A 15,845-nucleotide genomic window follows, 5' to 3' on the forward strand; every position below is an offset into this window, starting at 1 on the left:
CACTGGCGTGTCATTGTTCCCTAGCAGAGTAAACAGCCCTGTCCCAAGGCCCAGCCGCCCTGCCAGGTCACTGAGGGTTTGTAGATGCCTTACGTCAACAGCCCTTTGCTTCAAGCTTTCAGTGAGGTGAGGAGCGACCAGGCCAGACGGCTGCAGATGGCTGGCACCAGGGAGCTTACTTGTGACAGGGATGAGGTCGCATTTCTGCACCGGGAACTCAGCATTTGAGGGTCTGTATCTGTTTGGTTTGCTTTACAGTTGGACTTTTAGTAGAGCTAGGGAAGCCAAGGTACAGAGCAAGGAATCTGAGAACCATGAGAAGAAAGGTAACGACTGTGACATGAGAGGGGTCTGGACTGAGTCCCAGGGACAGCTGCCCACATCCAGGTCTCATGGTTAAGTGGATGCCAGCACAGTTCTCTACAGGGTCTTATTGGTCCAGAGATGGGACTAACCCCAGGAGTGCTGGGCCCTTCCCAGTGCTCGTCATGGCAAGCTGCCCCTGGGGCTGACGTGCAGGTGCCCAAGTTGACAGGGACTCCAGCTCGTGTGAGGAGCAGCCAGCTCTTTGCAGCATTAGTCTGAGCACACTTGCTGACACGGCCAGCTTAGCCCGGGGCCAGAGGCACGTGTTCTGCAGCTAGACCCTAGGGCTGGGTCACTGTACTCAAGCTACTTCAGCTCCCGGAGCCTCTGTGTCCTCATCTGTAAAATGGGGTCAATAACACGACCTATCACACAGGTAGCTGTGAGGATCTCGTGGGCCTGCGCCTGACACATAATCAACACTCACGGATGTTTGCTGTGTGTTGTTAACAGGATGAGTGGGACACGGGGCCTGGCTTGGTGCTTTTCATGGTCCAGTGCAGGCTGGAGACAGACCCCAAGGGCAGACATGGCTGAGGTGTGCAGGGGAGGGAGGCGACCACTCACCACACCTAGGGGCTGCCCCCAGCAAAGGTGGCATTGGCCTTGGGCCCCGGGGGGTCCTAAGCAAGGCTTTGTTGAATGGAGAAAGGTGCTGAGAATAGTCCCTTTCCCTCCCCCCCAGGCTTCCCCAGGCAGACTGTCGGGTCATGTTGCGATCACCTGGCTCCTCTCAGCGAGGGCCACCTCTCCCATTTTAGCTGTAACCGTTGGTGGCTTTTAAAGTTCAGAGCTCTGCCTGCCTCCTCTGGCTGCCCACACGGCTGACATTTGAGCTTGCCAAAGAATAATGGCCTCGCTGTCGGCCTCAAAGGCAGCCGCGTGGTGTCTTAGGTGGTAAAGTGGTCTGTTGTCCGTGAGTCTAAATAGGACCCAGCTCACATCACTCCACAGCTGAGTCCTGTCCCAGTTCAGTGCAGGTCACCGACTCTACGTTTTCACATCCTCTTGGTTCCAGTAGTAAAAGATGTCTGTGTTAGAAAGAAGAGTATCAAAGGCTCAATGCCAAGTGTGTGTGTCTGTGTGTGTGTGTGTGTGTGTGTGTGTGTGTGTGTGTGTTGGGGGCCGGGGATTGGCTAGAAGCAGCCAGTAGCTCACGCTGCCTTTGTGGTTTTATATATTTGCCTATTAAAATGACAATACAGACATGGAACATTAAGGTTTAAGAAGCCCTTCTTTCATTAAACAAACTGACAGAGTAGGGGGTTATGACTCTGGTAATTGAAACATGCTGTTCTCTTCAAGACCAGAACTCCATAAAGACTCTTTTCAGCCAATAGCGCCCTTTGTGCCAGCAGCCTCTGGTCAGAAATGAGTGTCGGCCCTGAGGTCTGTCTCTCCCCGAGAGTGGGGAGACCACCTGGCAGCCTTCTGCAGCCGCCTTGGCAGCCGGAGGTCAGGGCCTTTTCTTAATAAAAACCTCCTCATTCTCAGGGCTTTTGAAATCGGTGCAGGGCACAGAGCCTTGGGGTGTTGCCCTGTGCTCCAGCCTGTTACCGTATTGTGCTGCTGGTGGTAAACCTGAGCAGGGTCAGGAGACGGGGGCTTGTGGGGTGCAGTTGGCAAAGCTGCATGTATTGGGGACAGCTGCTGCAGGCTGCTCTGTCTTCCTGCGAGGGGAGGGGTCTGGCGACGTCACTGCAAGCCGAGATTTCAGGGTCGGACCACCAGGTTTGAATCCTGCCTCTGCCACTTACCATATGTAGGACTTTAGACAAGTGACTTTGCCTCTCCGCACCTAAGTTTCCTCATTTATAAAATGGACTGGTACCTGGATCTGACTTACAGGGTTGCTGTGAGAATTAAAGGAATTAATACAGGTAAGATGCTTAGAACGGTGCTGGGCACTCAGAGAGCACTGTTGAGTTGGAGTGAGCTAGCATCATAGCCATCGAACTCTTTCTGTGAGTCACTCTTGGGAGTACCGCTGTGCGGCATCACCATGGAGTCCCGCCGTGTACCACTGCATCACAGCATGACAGAGACCCCCGTACCACTGCAGCACAGCCCGACGGAGGCCCTCGTACCACTGCAGCACAGCCCGACAGAGGCCACCATAACACTGCAGCACAGCCGGATGGAGGCCCTCGTACCACTGCAGCACAGCATGACAGAGACCCCCGTACCACTGCAGCACAGCCCGACGGAGGCCACCGTACCACTGCAGCACAGCATGACAGAGACCCCCGTACCACTGCAGCACAGCCCGACGGAGGCCACCGTAACACTGCAGCACAGCCCGACGGAGGCCCTCGTACCACTGCAGCACAGCGTGACAGAGACCCCCATACCACTGTAGCACAGCCCGACAGAGGCCACCATACCACTGTAGCACAGTCCAACGGGGACCCTCGTACCACTGCAGCACAGCCCGACAGAGGCCCTCGTACCACTGCAGCACAGTGTGACGGAGGCCCACTGTAGAGTACCATCATGGTGCATCCCCATGGAGTCCCACTGTACCACTATAGCACAGCACAGTGGAGGCCCACTGGAGAGTACCACTGTGGTGCAGGGCTGGTGGAGGCCCACTGGAGAGTGCCACCATGGTGCAGGGCCGTGGAGGCCACTGTACAGTATCACCATCATACAGCACCAGGGAGGCCCTCTCTGGAGTCTCTCCCTTCAGGGCCATGTGAGGAAATTCACTGCATCCCTGTCCTGCCAGCCCGACGTGCCCTGCTTCCAACTTAGGTGTGATTTCTGTTCCCATTCTCTTCCTCTTCTCACAGATGTGGACGAGTGTCAGGACAATAATGGGGGCTGCCAGCAGATCTGCGTCAACGCCATGGGCAGCTACGAGTGTCAGTGCCACAGTGGCTTCTTCCTTAGTGACAACCAGCATACCTGCATCCACCGCTCCAATGGTGAGTACGGCCTGTGCTGACCAGGCGTGTCCCCCGCCCCAGGATGGGCAGCCCCCAGAGTCCCGTTCTCCACATCTCAATTCTGGGGCCCTCAAGGTCAAGGCAGGGAATTTTGCTGGTAGTCGGAATGACTGTTTTGCACGTCTGGGATTGGTTCTGCACGGGCCTCCTTCCAGCTCCTTCCCTCTGCCTGCTACACTAGGGCTGCGGGTGTTTCTCGTGTTTATATGTGGGGCCGCAAGTGGCACATGTGACCAAAGGAGCTGTTTTCCTTTCTGGGTTGGGGGCTGTCTGTGGCCGGGAAGAGTGGGGCACCATTCTCCATGGGCTCCTTCTCCAAAAGGGGCTTGAGGCTACCCAGGCTGTGTGCCAACTTCTCTGTCTCCATGAACCTGGCAACACCAGCGACTCCCTGCTGCATGTTCATTGGGTTTTCCGCCAGGAGAGGGTCCTCGTGGTCGGGAGCCTGCTGTTTGGAGGCCAGGCAGGGTAGCAGGCCAGCCCGGGGAAGTGCAGAGGGCCCCAGGAAGACACCCCACCAGCTGGAGCACTAGGTGGCAGACCCAAGCTGAAGTAGAGCCTGGCCGCCAGCCAAGCCCAGCAGGTGAAGGGACTTGGTGTTAGGGCATCAGTGGTCAGATCCTGGAGTTTGGGCTCAGGGCAGTGGGGCTATGAGGTGGCGGCAGAGCTGGCCAGAAAGCCAGGACACATGTGCTTGGAGGAGAGGGACTTCCAGACAGAGAACAGCATTTCCTGAGGCACGTCTCTTGCTTCAGATAATGCAAGGTCAGGCATCTTGAGGCAGGGCTGTGTGCCAAAGCAGAGTGTGCTGTGAGGGCAGAGGCAGGAGCCAAGGCTCCCAGGGCCTGGCTGTCGTGAGCTGTCAAGGAAATAGATGCAAGGAAGAAGGCCAGGACTGCCCCAGCTCGAGCACGCCCCCGTTGCTGACCCTTAACAAGGCGGAGGCGCTGGAGGCTGGTGGGCCTCTCTAGGACACAGCACCTGCAGAAGGCTCGGAGAGGGGCTTGCGCTGAGAGATGGGGAGCCAAAGGGCACGCACTGGGCTCCAGGCCAGCCAGACCCTGTGTGAATCCAGCTCCTCCCCTCCCACGCTGGAAGCCCTCCCATTGGCAGCTCTACTGACTGCTCCCCAGCTTCCTCGCCCGGAAAATGGGGACGTGGTGTTACCCAGCAGTTCGGAGATGGAGCAGGACCCTGGGACGAGGTTCCAGCCTCCCGTGGGCAGGCAGGAGGCTGCGAGGTGCAACTCTGCCAGCCCGGGCTGGAGTTCCATTAGAAAACAGTTCCTGAGAAAGTGAAAGCAAAAACATCTAAAAAGTACTCAGGATAATAAAGTGGAAATATTCAAACAGGCTCCTTAGGATTCTTAGTGTTCATTGCCTCAAAGACAGGATGGGCCTGCTAATCATGGCTCTGTGGTGTCCCCGGAAGAACAGAAAGCCCGAGCTCCGTGACTCCTGGCACTTGCTGCTGTCACATTGTCCACACTCCACCCAGGTGGCTCCCGGGCATCAGGAGTTTGTTTTGTGCCTTGTAAGACCTCCCAGTTGTGGGCTGTGGGGCCAAGCTGCCCACGATGGAGGAAAACCCTATAAACCAGGACTCTGAGCCCAACAGGTAGTATAAGAAGCAGATTTATAGGGACAGAGTGAGCAAGTGCGGGGAGGGGCCTCTGCTTTCATCCGGGGAGGGGAATTCACAGAGTGACTGCTCTGAGCAGGCTGTAGAGTCCCAGGCCAGGGTGGCATGAGCCTCCTTTTCAGCCAGGCTGTGTGTGCTCTGTTCTGGCTTTTTCCCCAGCAGGGCTCCAAGTGGAGCTGAGGCCCCTGGTTGAAAGGAGGGTGTGCAGTGGGCATGTCACACCTGCAGCCACAGCCTGTTAGTTACAGGTTTGGCCTGTAAGCATCTGCTGCGCTGAGGAGGTTACAAACCTTAGCGTCCCCCACAGGAATGGGGTTGGGGAGGGGATGATGTGGGAGCAGTGACAGCAGGAGCTGCCTGTGCTGAGCCAGGCATGGGCCTGAGCGCTGCCCAGAGACCAGCTCATTCCACCTTTGCCACTGTCCGGGGAGGCTGGGTTGTGACGCTGAGGAAGCCAAAGCCCAGTGAAGTCAGGGAAGAGGCAGAGCCAGGATCCAAGCCAGGCACACCAGCAATGGGGCTCGCTCCTCGGGAGGTGATGCGGCACGAGAGGAAAGACATGGGGGGTACAGCAGACGGTGCTGGAGCTGGTGAGAAAGCGAGATGGGAAGACTGTGGGGAATGTTCCAGGCTGGGCATGTGCAAAGGCCCTGGGGTGGGAATGGGCACATGAAAAGCAGAACAAAGGGTAGGATGAAGGAGCAGAGTGTGCGAAGCAGGAGGAGCCCAAGGCGGGAAGGTGGGGGCTGGACAACGTGGGGCCTGGTGGGCCGTGGCAAGAGTTTGCATTTTGGGCAGAGGTAGCTGTGGGAAAGCTGGTTGAGCAGAGGTAGGAAGTGATGCTCAGGGGAGAGGGGAGGCCATCTGGGGGAACGCTGACACTTCCAGGGGCTGGCATCACATAAATTGTGCAGGGGCTGGTGTTGGGTAGGACCCTGGGCACACGTGGCTCACTCCACCCAGATGCCCCAGGCGGCCAGATCCTGATTTTTAAGGAAGCCAGGAATCCAGGTTTAACCAGAATATGGATTTGGGGGCCTCAGTCCCAATCTGCATTAACCCGCTTGTTGGTCAAGGAAGTGCCTTCTCTTCTTAGGATTTTTGTGTGGCCTCTCCTGATTTTTTAATCTGGGCAATGAAATCAATCTAAAAAACAACAGATAACTTATCAGATTGCTCTCCAATGACAAGCTGCAGCATTCCAATGGGTTTCCATGGCTGTGTGGAAATCCTGAAGAGGGCAGAGCAAGCACACAGCACAGTGGCCAGCTGCCTGTGAATGCCCGTGGGGGAGACAGGGACCTAGGGACGGGGCAGGTTGTCTACCTCTCTGAGCCTCAGTCTGTTGTGACAATTTCCCACCATTAGTGTCAACTGCAATAATGATTGTTATAGCTCAAAATTAGAGCATGTCAGAGGAGCTAAGATTGAGCTTGTTTTGCACACAAGTGACCTCTGATTCCCATAGCCCCTGGGAGAGCTGATGGAGCCAGAGCCATTTGGCAAATTAGATTCCTCCTATCACCTGACTCTTCCTCATGCCTGTCCAGCTCTTTGGGGCCTACCCCCGAGCAGGGAGAAAAGCACACAGGCTGGTTTTGATTAGATGGAACCAGATGCGTGAGAGGAGTTGGCCCAGGTCAGTCCAGACTCCTGGCTGAGAAACACAGGGCTCAGCCCTTCTGAATGGCCCCGCTTCCTAGGTGCCAGAGCACACCCCGGCCCGTGGAGTGGCTGTGACCCAAGTAGGCTTGGGAGGATTGGGTTCTCAGCTCCAGCTCTCCATGTGGCCTCTGCACAATTACTCTTGCCTCTTTGGGCCTTTTCAGCCATAAAATGGGCCTAGCTTTCAAATTTTCCCTATTCGCAGGAAAATGCTCTGGTCAATCAAGGGCAGCACCTGTCCTAGGATTAGTGACTGATGCAGGCAGCTTCTTCAGGTCTTTAGAACACGGGCGTGATTTGGGGGGGCACACAAAGGCTGCTCCTCTGTGCCTACGCTGGGTGGTGGGGGGGGTCAGAGATGTTGGGATCTGGCCAGTTTCCCTCTACTCAGCACTTCCCAGCTCAGGTTCTGGTCCCATGATAGGACCCCCTACCTCCCACTCAGCCCTAGCCCAATAAGCACTGACAATCCCTCCTCTGGCCACAGCCCCAGGGGCCCGCCCGCTGCCCCATCACACCCGTGTGCCTGGTGTATCTAGAAGGCAGCGTCTTCAGGCTCTGTCCATCTCCCACACTGCTCTTCTTGTCTCTAACTTCTGACGAATTGATGCCACAGGAAGATGTGGCCTCCTGGAGGAACTTTCTCCTTTTCTCTCAATGTAGAATTCTTTCTTTCAATCTGACCAGAATCGAGCTGGGAGTAGAAAGGGCTCTGGAAGGTCTCAGTCCTGCTAGCTACATGAGCGCAGGTCACTTGTATTTACCTGCTCATTCGTTCATTCATTCATTCATTCATTCATGTGCCGGGTGCTCTACTAGCCCCTAGGATCCGAGGCATGGTCCCCTGGGAAGCGTTCAGCGTGGAAAGGGGATCACATGCTAAGTAGAGGTCCTAAGAGTTCCTGTACAGTCATGTGCTGAGGGGAAACGCTCCGGGGATTCTGTGGCTTTGGTTTCCTTATCTGAGCAGCAGAGACTTTCATGACGTGGTCTCCTCCTCCACCTGGTGAAATATCGCCATTCCGAGGGTCTAGCTCTGACACTGGGCCGCACTGGCTGCCGGCAGCTTTGGGTCTGAGATGCCCCTGGCTCTCCGTGCAGGAAACTGTCCTGCTCTGCTCTGCTCCGAAGCCTCATCAGATGCCCCCTGTGGGCTGCCTCAGCCTTGGTGGAAGGCACCAGAGTGAGAGGAAATGTCACATTGTCTCCATCGTTGTAGGAAACAGCCCAGGCTCACAGCAGGGTTTCAGGCCCAGCGGCCTAGGCTGTATAACCCCAGCTCCTCCACGGACCATCTCGTGACCTTGAGCAAGTCACCTAACTTCTTTGTGCCTCACCTGTAAAATGGAGGTAGTCATAATACCTGCTTGGTAGGGTTAAAAAAGTATTGAAAAGACAGTTTCAATAAACACGGGCTCTTACTCATGTGATTTGTGACAGATGAGGGAACTGAGGCCCTGAGAGGGCAGGACCTGGCCCAGGGCCCCACAGCAAGCCAGCCGCAGAGTCAGGACCCGGGAGCTCTTGGAACAAGGCTCTGCTGACATGTGCCAGGTGCTGCACGGGAGCCTGCGCATTCAGCGGAGGGGGAGGGAGAGGATCAAGAAGCCAGCTTTGTCCTTGAGGAACTAGCGAGCTGGTGGTCCTGCACCTATTCAGCCTCAGGGCTGCCCTCCAGAGTGCCCAGCCACCCATCCTTCCTGCAGAGGTCTGAGTGGTGTCCCCGCTGGGCACAGGTAATCAGGAGTCACAACACAGAGGGAGCACCAGGGCCCTGCTCCTCACCCCGCCCTGTCTACTGACGGCTTCCACACTTAGTCCCCAGTGAGAGCACGCTGCCCACAGGACAGCCCATTCTGAGCTAAGCCCTCAGGGAACACTGTTGGACTCTGCCTCTTCTGTGCCCCAGTGACCACCTCTGTCCCCCACCCCCTGCTGTTGCTGGCAACAAGCTCCAGAAAGTGGTTTTCTGCCTCATGGTGCCTGTGTCCCTGCAGCTTGGGAGCTCCCTGTGGGCAGGGACTATGGTCCCCACATCTCTGAGTCCCACTGCCAACTTGGGCCTTTGGAAAGGACAGAGGGAGGAAGGAAGAGAGGAAGGTGGGAATGGGCAGAGTCAGGATGGGACGGGGAACAAGGCAGGGTGGCGAACAGTTCAGTGTGGACATTGAGGAGCATTGGAACAGCCCTCAGCTCACAGCGCCCTCGGGTAGTGCTGTTAGATATTGGTCAGTGTGGACTGGTGGACCTTGTGGTTGGGCTGGGCAGGGGGCCGGTCAGTAGGGGTCCTCTATCGGTGAGGGCCCCCGTTTGGGAGAAATGAGGCCACATGCACAGAGAGCCTGCCGTGCAGCTGCTCTGCTGGGGTTTTATGCAGTGGAACAGGCCGTGGGGCAGCCTGAGGTTCTCCCCGCAAGGACTGCATGAGTTTACCCAAGTGCGTTTCACCTTCCGGTTAAAGTTTGGAGTTTGTTTAAACACATGTATAAATACGTGTAGGAAACCGCATTGCCCTCCCTCCACAGGCATTCCTTGTGGGACTCGAGCCCACTGTTCACAAAGCTCAAGACTTGGCATCAGGAGTGATGGTGGTCCCAGCTAGAGTCGGAGGTGGGGGCCAGCAGTAGGAAAGCTTGGCGTCCGGAATCGGTCCCTTTGTGTATAATGTGATGATGACGATGATAGCAAGAGCCGCATCCAGTGCATGCTTGCGCGTGCCAGGTCCCGCTACCAGGCACTTTCCATGCATTTTCATTCATTGCATCTTTACAGTACCCCATTTTCCAGATCAAGAGACTGAGGCACTGAGAGGTTAGGGAACTACAAGATTGCCAGTGGCTTCGGGGGATTGGAGGTCTGCCAGTCTGGCCCCAGAGCCTGGGCTCCTGCCTGCCTGATAGCGAAGACAACAGCAATGGGGAAGGTTCTGGGACCCATCTCAGTTGTCGGCCCAGGTATGGTGAGACTCAGGCAGGGCCTGAGGTTCAGCAGAGATGCCTTCACAGCTGGCACCACCTGCAGCTCCAGGCACCAAGTATGCCTCTTTAAGCACCGAGAGTTCAAAAGCCATCTTGTGGTAGAAATTTCCTGCAGTGTGGCACGCACTTCCCTTCTCCCTTCACAGGAACAGCCTGAATCGGCTTGGCCTCTTTTTTCCTACAGTTCAGGATTCTTGTTATGAACTCAGTTATGCAGACAGAAAATGGTTGCTAATGTTTGTCCCCACACTGAATGTCCCCAGACCTCTGGCCTAAAAGTAAACGCTTTTCTTTTGACACTGCTGTTATTGACTGTCAAGTACCACTGTGTTGCCGTGGGTGTTGCTCTGAAGATCACGGCCGTGTGTTTCCATACACAGACCAGGTAAGAGCCCGTGGGCTCGGGCTTGCTGATAAAATACGTGAGCTTTAGAGCAGCTGCCAGCCTCGTGGGAACCATTGTCACTCATTTCTGAGAATTTGCTGGATGACCTCTGGTTCAATTGAACGTAGTTATTTTGCTTATAAAACCCATCCATGAAGCATTTGGGGGATCCGTTCATTTTATCTGTAAGCTTGCAAGGGCAGATACCTAACAATAACTAGAGTCAAAGCAATAGGATTTTTAGAACTTTTTATTTTGAAATAATTATAGATTCATAAGAAACTGCAGAAATGGTGAAGAGCGGTCTCAGATACCCTTCACCCAATTTCCCCCAACGGTGATGTCTTACATATTAGAGTTTAATATCCAAACCAGTAGTGGGACGTGGGTACAGTGTGTGAGTGTGGCTCCACGCCATTTATGACATGTGGATCCACATCACGACCACCGCAGTCAATAATTCACATTTAGTTATCATTGAATAATATCCAAAGCAGTACACTTGTGAGAATGAAAAGAGATACTACTATTATGCCAGGGCTGTGGGTATCAACTGGGGTTGTCCCAGGCAAAGCAAGACATTGGGTCACCCTAATACTGCTTCGTTTAATCCCTTGAACCCTCGGGTGGGTACTAATATCCGTTGTAATTCCTCGAACGCTGTGAGCTGAGTACTAGCCGCTCCCATGTTGCAGATGTGGGTCAGAAGCTCACAGAGGCAAACGGTGTGTCCAATGGTGGCAGGACTGGAACCCGGGTGGTCTGGGTTCAAATCATGACCCTCTCCCACAGCTGTCTCTCAGTATTTAAAGGAATCACAACCATCCCATGGCTTCCCCCTTCTTTTTTCAAGTGTGGAAATTGGGTTCTAAGGAGAAGAGGGACCTGCCTGCCCAATATGCTAGTCAGCCTGTGGTCCCCAAATCTACATGTGCCTGGGCAGGGCGTGCTGGATAAGGAGCAGGGCCAGGGGCTTGGCCAGCGGGCTGTTCAAGGCAGAGGAAGCTGAGCTCAGGGCTGGAGCCAGTTGGGTATGGAAAGGGGTTGGAGAAGCCCACAAGAGGCCGGGTGTGGTGGCTCATGCCTACAATCCCAGAACTTTGGGAGGCCGAGGTAGGCAGATCACCTGAGGTCAGGAGTTTGAGACCAGCCTGGCCAACATGGAGAAACCCCATCTCTACAAAAAATACGAAAATTAGCCAGGCATGTGGCACACTCCTCTAATCCCAGCTACTTGGGAGGCTGAGGCAGGAGAATTACTTGAACCCGGGAGGCAGAGGTTGCAGTGAGCTGAGATCACGCCGTTGCACCCGAGCCTGGATGACAGAGTAAAACTCCATCTCAAAAAAAAAAGAAGCCTGCAAGAGCAGGTGGCTTCTGAGGTGGTGGCCAGCTGATGGAGAGAAGGTGGGTGGTCAGCAGACAGGCGGGCCAGAGCGACACAGGCAGGATGCTGCTGGGAGGATTAAGGCAGGGGATTGGGTAGCAGCAGGAGTTTCTGGTAGAAAGAGAGGGCAAGGGGCTGGCAGGGTCATCTGGGCCCAGACCTTGGTGGACAGCAACGGACTGGAGGCAGCTGGCCTTAAAACACCACTTCAAGTAGGGCTCTGGAGACAGGGAGCCAGCAACCCTGGGGAGAGGCGCAGGCCTGTTCCCGCACTTTCCCGGAATGATGTCTGGAGCAGAGAGAGTCCTCAGATGCCATCCACCATCCTGTGCCATCTGACTGCAGGCAATTCCGTGGCTGTCCCAGGTCCACAGCACCTGGTGGGGTGGGTGCCCATGTCCATCTTGGTGTCTGTCTGTTTCTCTACTCCATGGGCCTCACTGGAGGGTGCTTGAGCCTCTGGCCTGTGCCTGACTCTATTCCTGTGTGGTTGCTTTTGATTCAGTTCCAACCTAGCTGAGACCCGGGGCCAGTGCCTCTCCCGTCCCCAGCGCCCTTCTCAACTCCCTTTGCCCTGTCAATCGTCCAGCTGCTCCCGCTGCCTGGGTCCCTCCGTCAGGCCAGCCTGTCCTCGCCCCATGGCCCGGGGTCCTCTGACACTGAAGATTCCAGCTTATTCCGGTTGACCAGAGGAGTCATCGTCCCACCAGCCGTGGGAGACAATGGGCCCAGGAGGCTGAAGTCAGGCCCAAAGCTGGCAGAACTCAGAGGGACGGGACCCTGTCTAGCAGGAATTTGGACTGTGCCGTGAGAGTGAAGGGTGCCCTGTCAGCCCTGAGGAGAAGGAGAACGAGCCCATTTTAGGAAGATCGCACTTGCCTCAGTTGTACAGGTGAAGCAGGGAGCAGGCCCAGAGAGAGCACTGGAAGCCATCAGGGTCTGGAACCCACATGGGGACAGCAAGGGGAGAGGGCAGGATGGCTGAGGAGGAGGTGACAGGAGGGTGGCCAAGGGAGGTGACAGGAGGGTAGCTGAGGTGGAGGTGACAGGAGGGTGGCCGAGGAGGGAGGTGACAGGAGGGTGACTGAGGGAGGTGGCAGGAAGGTGGCTGAGGAGGAGGTGACAGGAGGGTGGCTGAGGAGGGAAGTGACAGGAGGGTAGCCAAGGAGGGAGGAGACAGGAGGATGGCCGAGGAGGAAGGTGGTGGGGATGTGTGAAAGGATGGTGACAGAAGGAGGGCTGATAGGGGAAGTTGGCAGGAGCATGGCTGAGAGAGGAGGTGACAGCATAGCAGGGGGAAGGTAGCAGGAGGATGTCTGCAGGGGGAAGGTGACAGCAGGATGGGTGAGGGGAAGGGACAGGTGGATGGGTGAGGGGAAGGAACAGCAGGATGGGTGAGGGGAAGGGACAGAAGGATGGGTGAGGGGAAGGGACAGAAGGATGGGTGAGGGGAAGGGACAGAAGGATGGGTATGGAGAAGGGGCAGGAGGATGGGTGAGGGGATGGTGAGAGGCTTGGTGAGCTGACTCTTGGCAGAGCCCTCTGTCTGTCCCAGGTTTACACTTCAGCGAGGCCTGTTACCCCTGTCACATAGGTGCGGAATATTTTAGCTTCGGTGGCTCTGGACAAGGTGGGGCCTTGTTCTCTTCGTAGTGCAGAATCCTGGAGGTCTGGGAGACCTGGGGCTCAAGGCAGGGTCCACCGGTCTCTACTTTGAAAGAGGCAGACAGCGCCAAACCCTGCCCAGCACCTTGCTCAGCATCAGATTCAAGGGGTCCGGGAAAGCCTTGTACAGAGGGCCACTGCCCACCTTCCTCCTCCTGACTGGCTGGCTCAGGCCTGGCCCAGCCTGGGGCTGTGATCAATTGCAGGGACTTGACTGGCTTGAGTGAGGAAAAGCTCAGGATTCAAGGCTTCATTGGGGTTAGGAGCTTGGGACACTCGTGGAGTTTCAGATCTCCCTAGGGGATTGGGGACATCAGGACTCTTCTGCCATCCGTACTGCACTTTAGTGACCATGTGCCCAGGCCCCTGCATTCCACCCCCACGGGTAGTACTTGGAAGCCCCATTTTTGTGCCGGGCAGGTCCTTTTGGTCCTTTCGGAACTCACAGGCTGTACAAAGGACCAACCTGAGGCAGGTCCCGACCAGACAGTGCATGGAGGGCTGTGACAGAAGCCAGACAGGGCTGTGGGAGCCCAGGAGAGCACACCCCTGCCCACACTGTCAGTCAGCAAAAAAGATTGCATCCTACTTCATTCCTGCTTCTATCACAAAAGAGCTGAGACTGGGTAATTTATAAAGATAGAAATGTAATTTTCACAGTTCTGGAGGCTGGGAAGTCCAAGATCAAGACTCTGACAGATTCACCATGTAGTGAGGACTGCCACGATGGGGATTCAGTTTCAGCATCATTTTGGAGGGGACATAATCATTCAGACCATAGCACATGCTTCCTGTGTGGTGGGCTTAAAAATAAAGGTTTCTTTCCTGCTGGCACTCAGACCCCTAAGTGGCTGGAGGTGAGGCCCTGCATAGCATATACCCACCGAGTCGGCCACTGTCAGAAGCACTGCCAGAGACCAAGCCCACCCTGCCTCTGGGGCCTGAGCCCCCTGCTCCAAGTCCACAGCCGTCTCAGGACTGGCTGGGGGCTCCTTGAGAGTTACTTGGGAGTTTTAGGGTACAGGTTTCCTGGGGTTGAGCCAGAGCAGAGACCTAGTGAGTCTCCCCAGCAGCGTCTGGGGCAGCCTGTATCTGAAACCCTTGACCTGAGCCCTCTTTCCCACCCCAGACTCTAGTCCTGGGCCCTCCCACCAGCCTCCTCCTGGCTGGTCCTTGAGCCTCCTCTTGACTCTGTCTTCCACTCTGCCTCTCCCACTCTGGCTTTTCTGTGGCCTGTAGGCTGACTGGATACTATCCTTCCCCCATGCCTGTCTCAGCCCACAGGTGTCCTCAGCAGGCCCAGCTCCACCCTCCACAGCTCAGGTATCCTCAGCAGGCCCAGCTCCACCCTCCACAGCTCAGGTGTCCTCGGCAGGCCCAGCTCCACCCTCCTGCAGCTTTGCTGTGGTTTCCCTACAGGGTCGCCTGATGCTCACAGCCGCGCTGTGACATGCTTTGGATGAGTACTAATGTCCCCATCGTGGGAGGGAAAACTGAGCTTCCCTGAGCTGCATCATGGAGCAGGACTTCAGGATCAGGGGCTGGATTCTGATGCCACAGCCAGTTCTTTTTATCCTGCACCATCCGCTTGCAAACTCAAAAGAAACAAAAGCCAATGGACAGAGACCCACGGGCCCTCCTGAGCCACCTCAGCCACATACTGATAGGATCCTATCAGTGTGCCTAGCTGTCAGGTTCCTGTTGGCTCCTGGGACGGGACTCCTACAGGATCTGAGCCAGGCCTTGACCTGAGGGGCCCTAGCACGGCTCCTGCAGGGCCAGAGACATCCCCGTCCTGTTCCAGGGTTTTCCATTATCGACGGAGTGCTGGGGCAGCATGGCTAGGGACTTCCTGTTTAAGGAGAGGGGAGATGGCGTGGCCATGCCACCGAATCCCATCCCAGCCTCAGCACCTGCCTCCTGCAGCCACTCCTTGGAGAAGATCAGCCAGGCAAGGGCGCCAGGCAGGACATGTGGGGTTGCAGGTTCTCCTCACTCCCCTGCCTGCTGCAGACCAGGTGGATGGGAGAATAAACAGCTCCCTTGCTTACTGGAGAGATTTATGGTGCTACTGGAGGAGGCCTGTCCTGGCCCTGTGCGGTCCGGAATGGCCCTCGAGGCGGGGACAATAAATCCAGCCCATTATTTTTTATGAGCCTCCCACTCCATAAACAACTCTTTTGGCTGGTAAGCCAGCTTCACGCCCCTCTCCTGGCCTGGCCTTGAGCCGGCGCCAGGGGCATCCCCAGCCTGACTTCACATCCGTGGTGTAAATTTCCCCTAAGCTGCAGAACGTTCAAGTCTCCCAGAGTTGCGGGTGCAGGGCACGGAGAGCTGCAACCCAGAGGGCACTAGGCCAACAGGTAACTTGCCCAGCCCTGGCATCCTTCTCTGCCACGAGTCCTGGGGCAAACATGCACATATTTTATGATAGAATTGTTTATGAGAATTACAATGAGATCGTATGTACAAGACATCGCCCTGTGCGGAGCCCGGTCCGGATCACTGGAACTGTGCACAGCTGTCATACACATCATAGCCGGGCATAGCGCCCAGACTCCGACACGAGTCATCAGATCCTGAGAACAGGCTGTGTCATGGAGCTACCCCATTTTGCAGGTGAGCAAATGGAGGCTGAAAAGCAGAGACTTGTCCATAGTGAAGAAGTAGCAAAGGCAAGATTTACACCCAGGTCCAACCGCCTCCTAAGATCAAAGACACTCAATGAACAAATGGATGGGGGGCCAAGGGCAGGGGTGCTGTGCAGCCCAGATGCCCCGTGACACAGGGAGCCCCTGCCTCGCTGTGCT

At 55.9% G+C, this 15,845-nt stretch overlaps 1 protein-coding gene across 3 annotated transcripts in view; it reads left to right on the forward strand.

Annotated features, from left to right (window-relative positions):
- SCUBE1 (signal peptide, CUB domain and EGF like domain containing 1) overlaps positions 1–15,845 on the forward strand; it is a 143,347-nt gene that overhangs the window by 52,759 nt on the left and 74,743 nt on the right. For 2 of the 3 annotated variants that reach the window (XM_073006635.1, XM_073006636.1), the window contains exon 4: positions 3,159–3,293. In XM_073006635.1, the coding sequence (XP_072862736.1) occupies positions 3,159–3,293 (135 nt within the window). Of the gene's footprint in view, positions 1–121; positions 231–3,158; positions 3,294–15,845 lie in introns of those variants that run through there. The other variant, XM_073006637.1, reaches the window with a different exon arrangement.

Source organism: Chlorocebus sabaeus, chromosome 19 (genome assembly GCF_047675955.1).
Source record: "Chlorocebus sabaeus isolate Y175 chromosome 19, mChlSab1.0.hap1, whole genome shotgun sequence".
In the NCBI taxonomy this organism is placed as follows: Eukaryota; Metazoa; Chordata; class Mammalia; order Primates; family Cercopithecidae; genus Chlorocebus; species Chlorocebus sabaeus.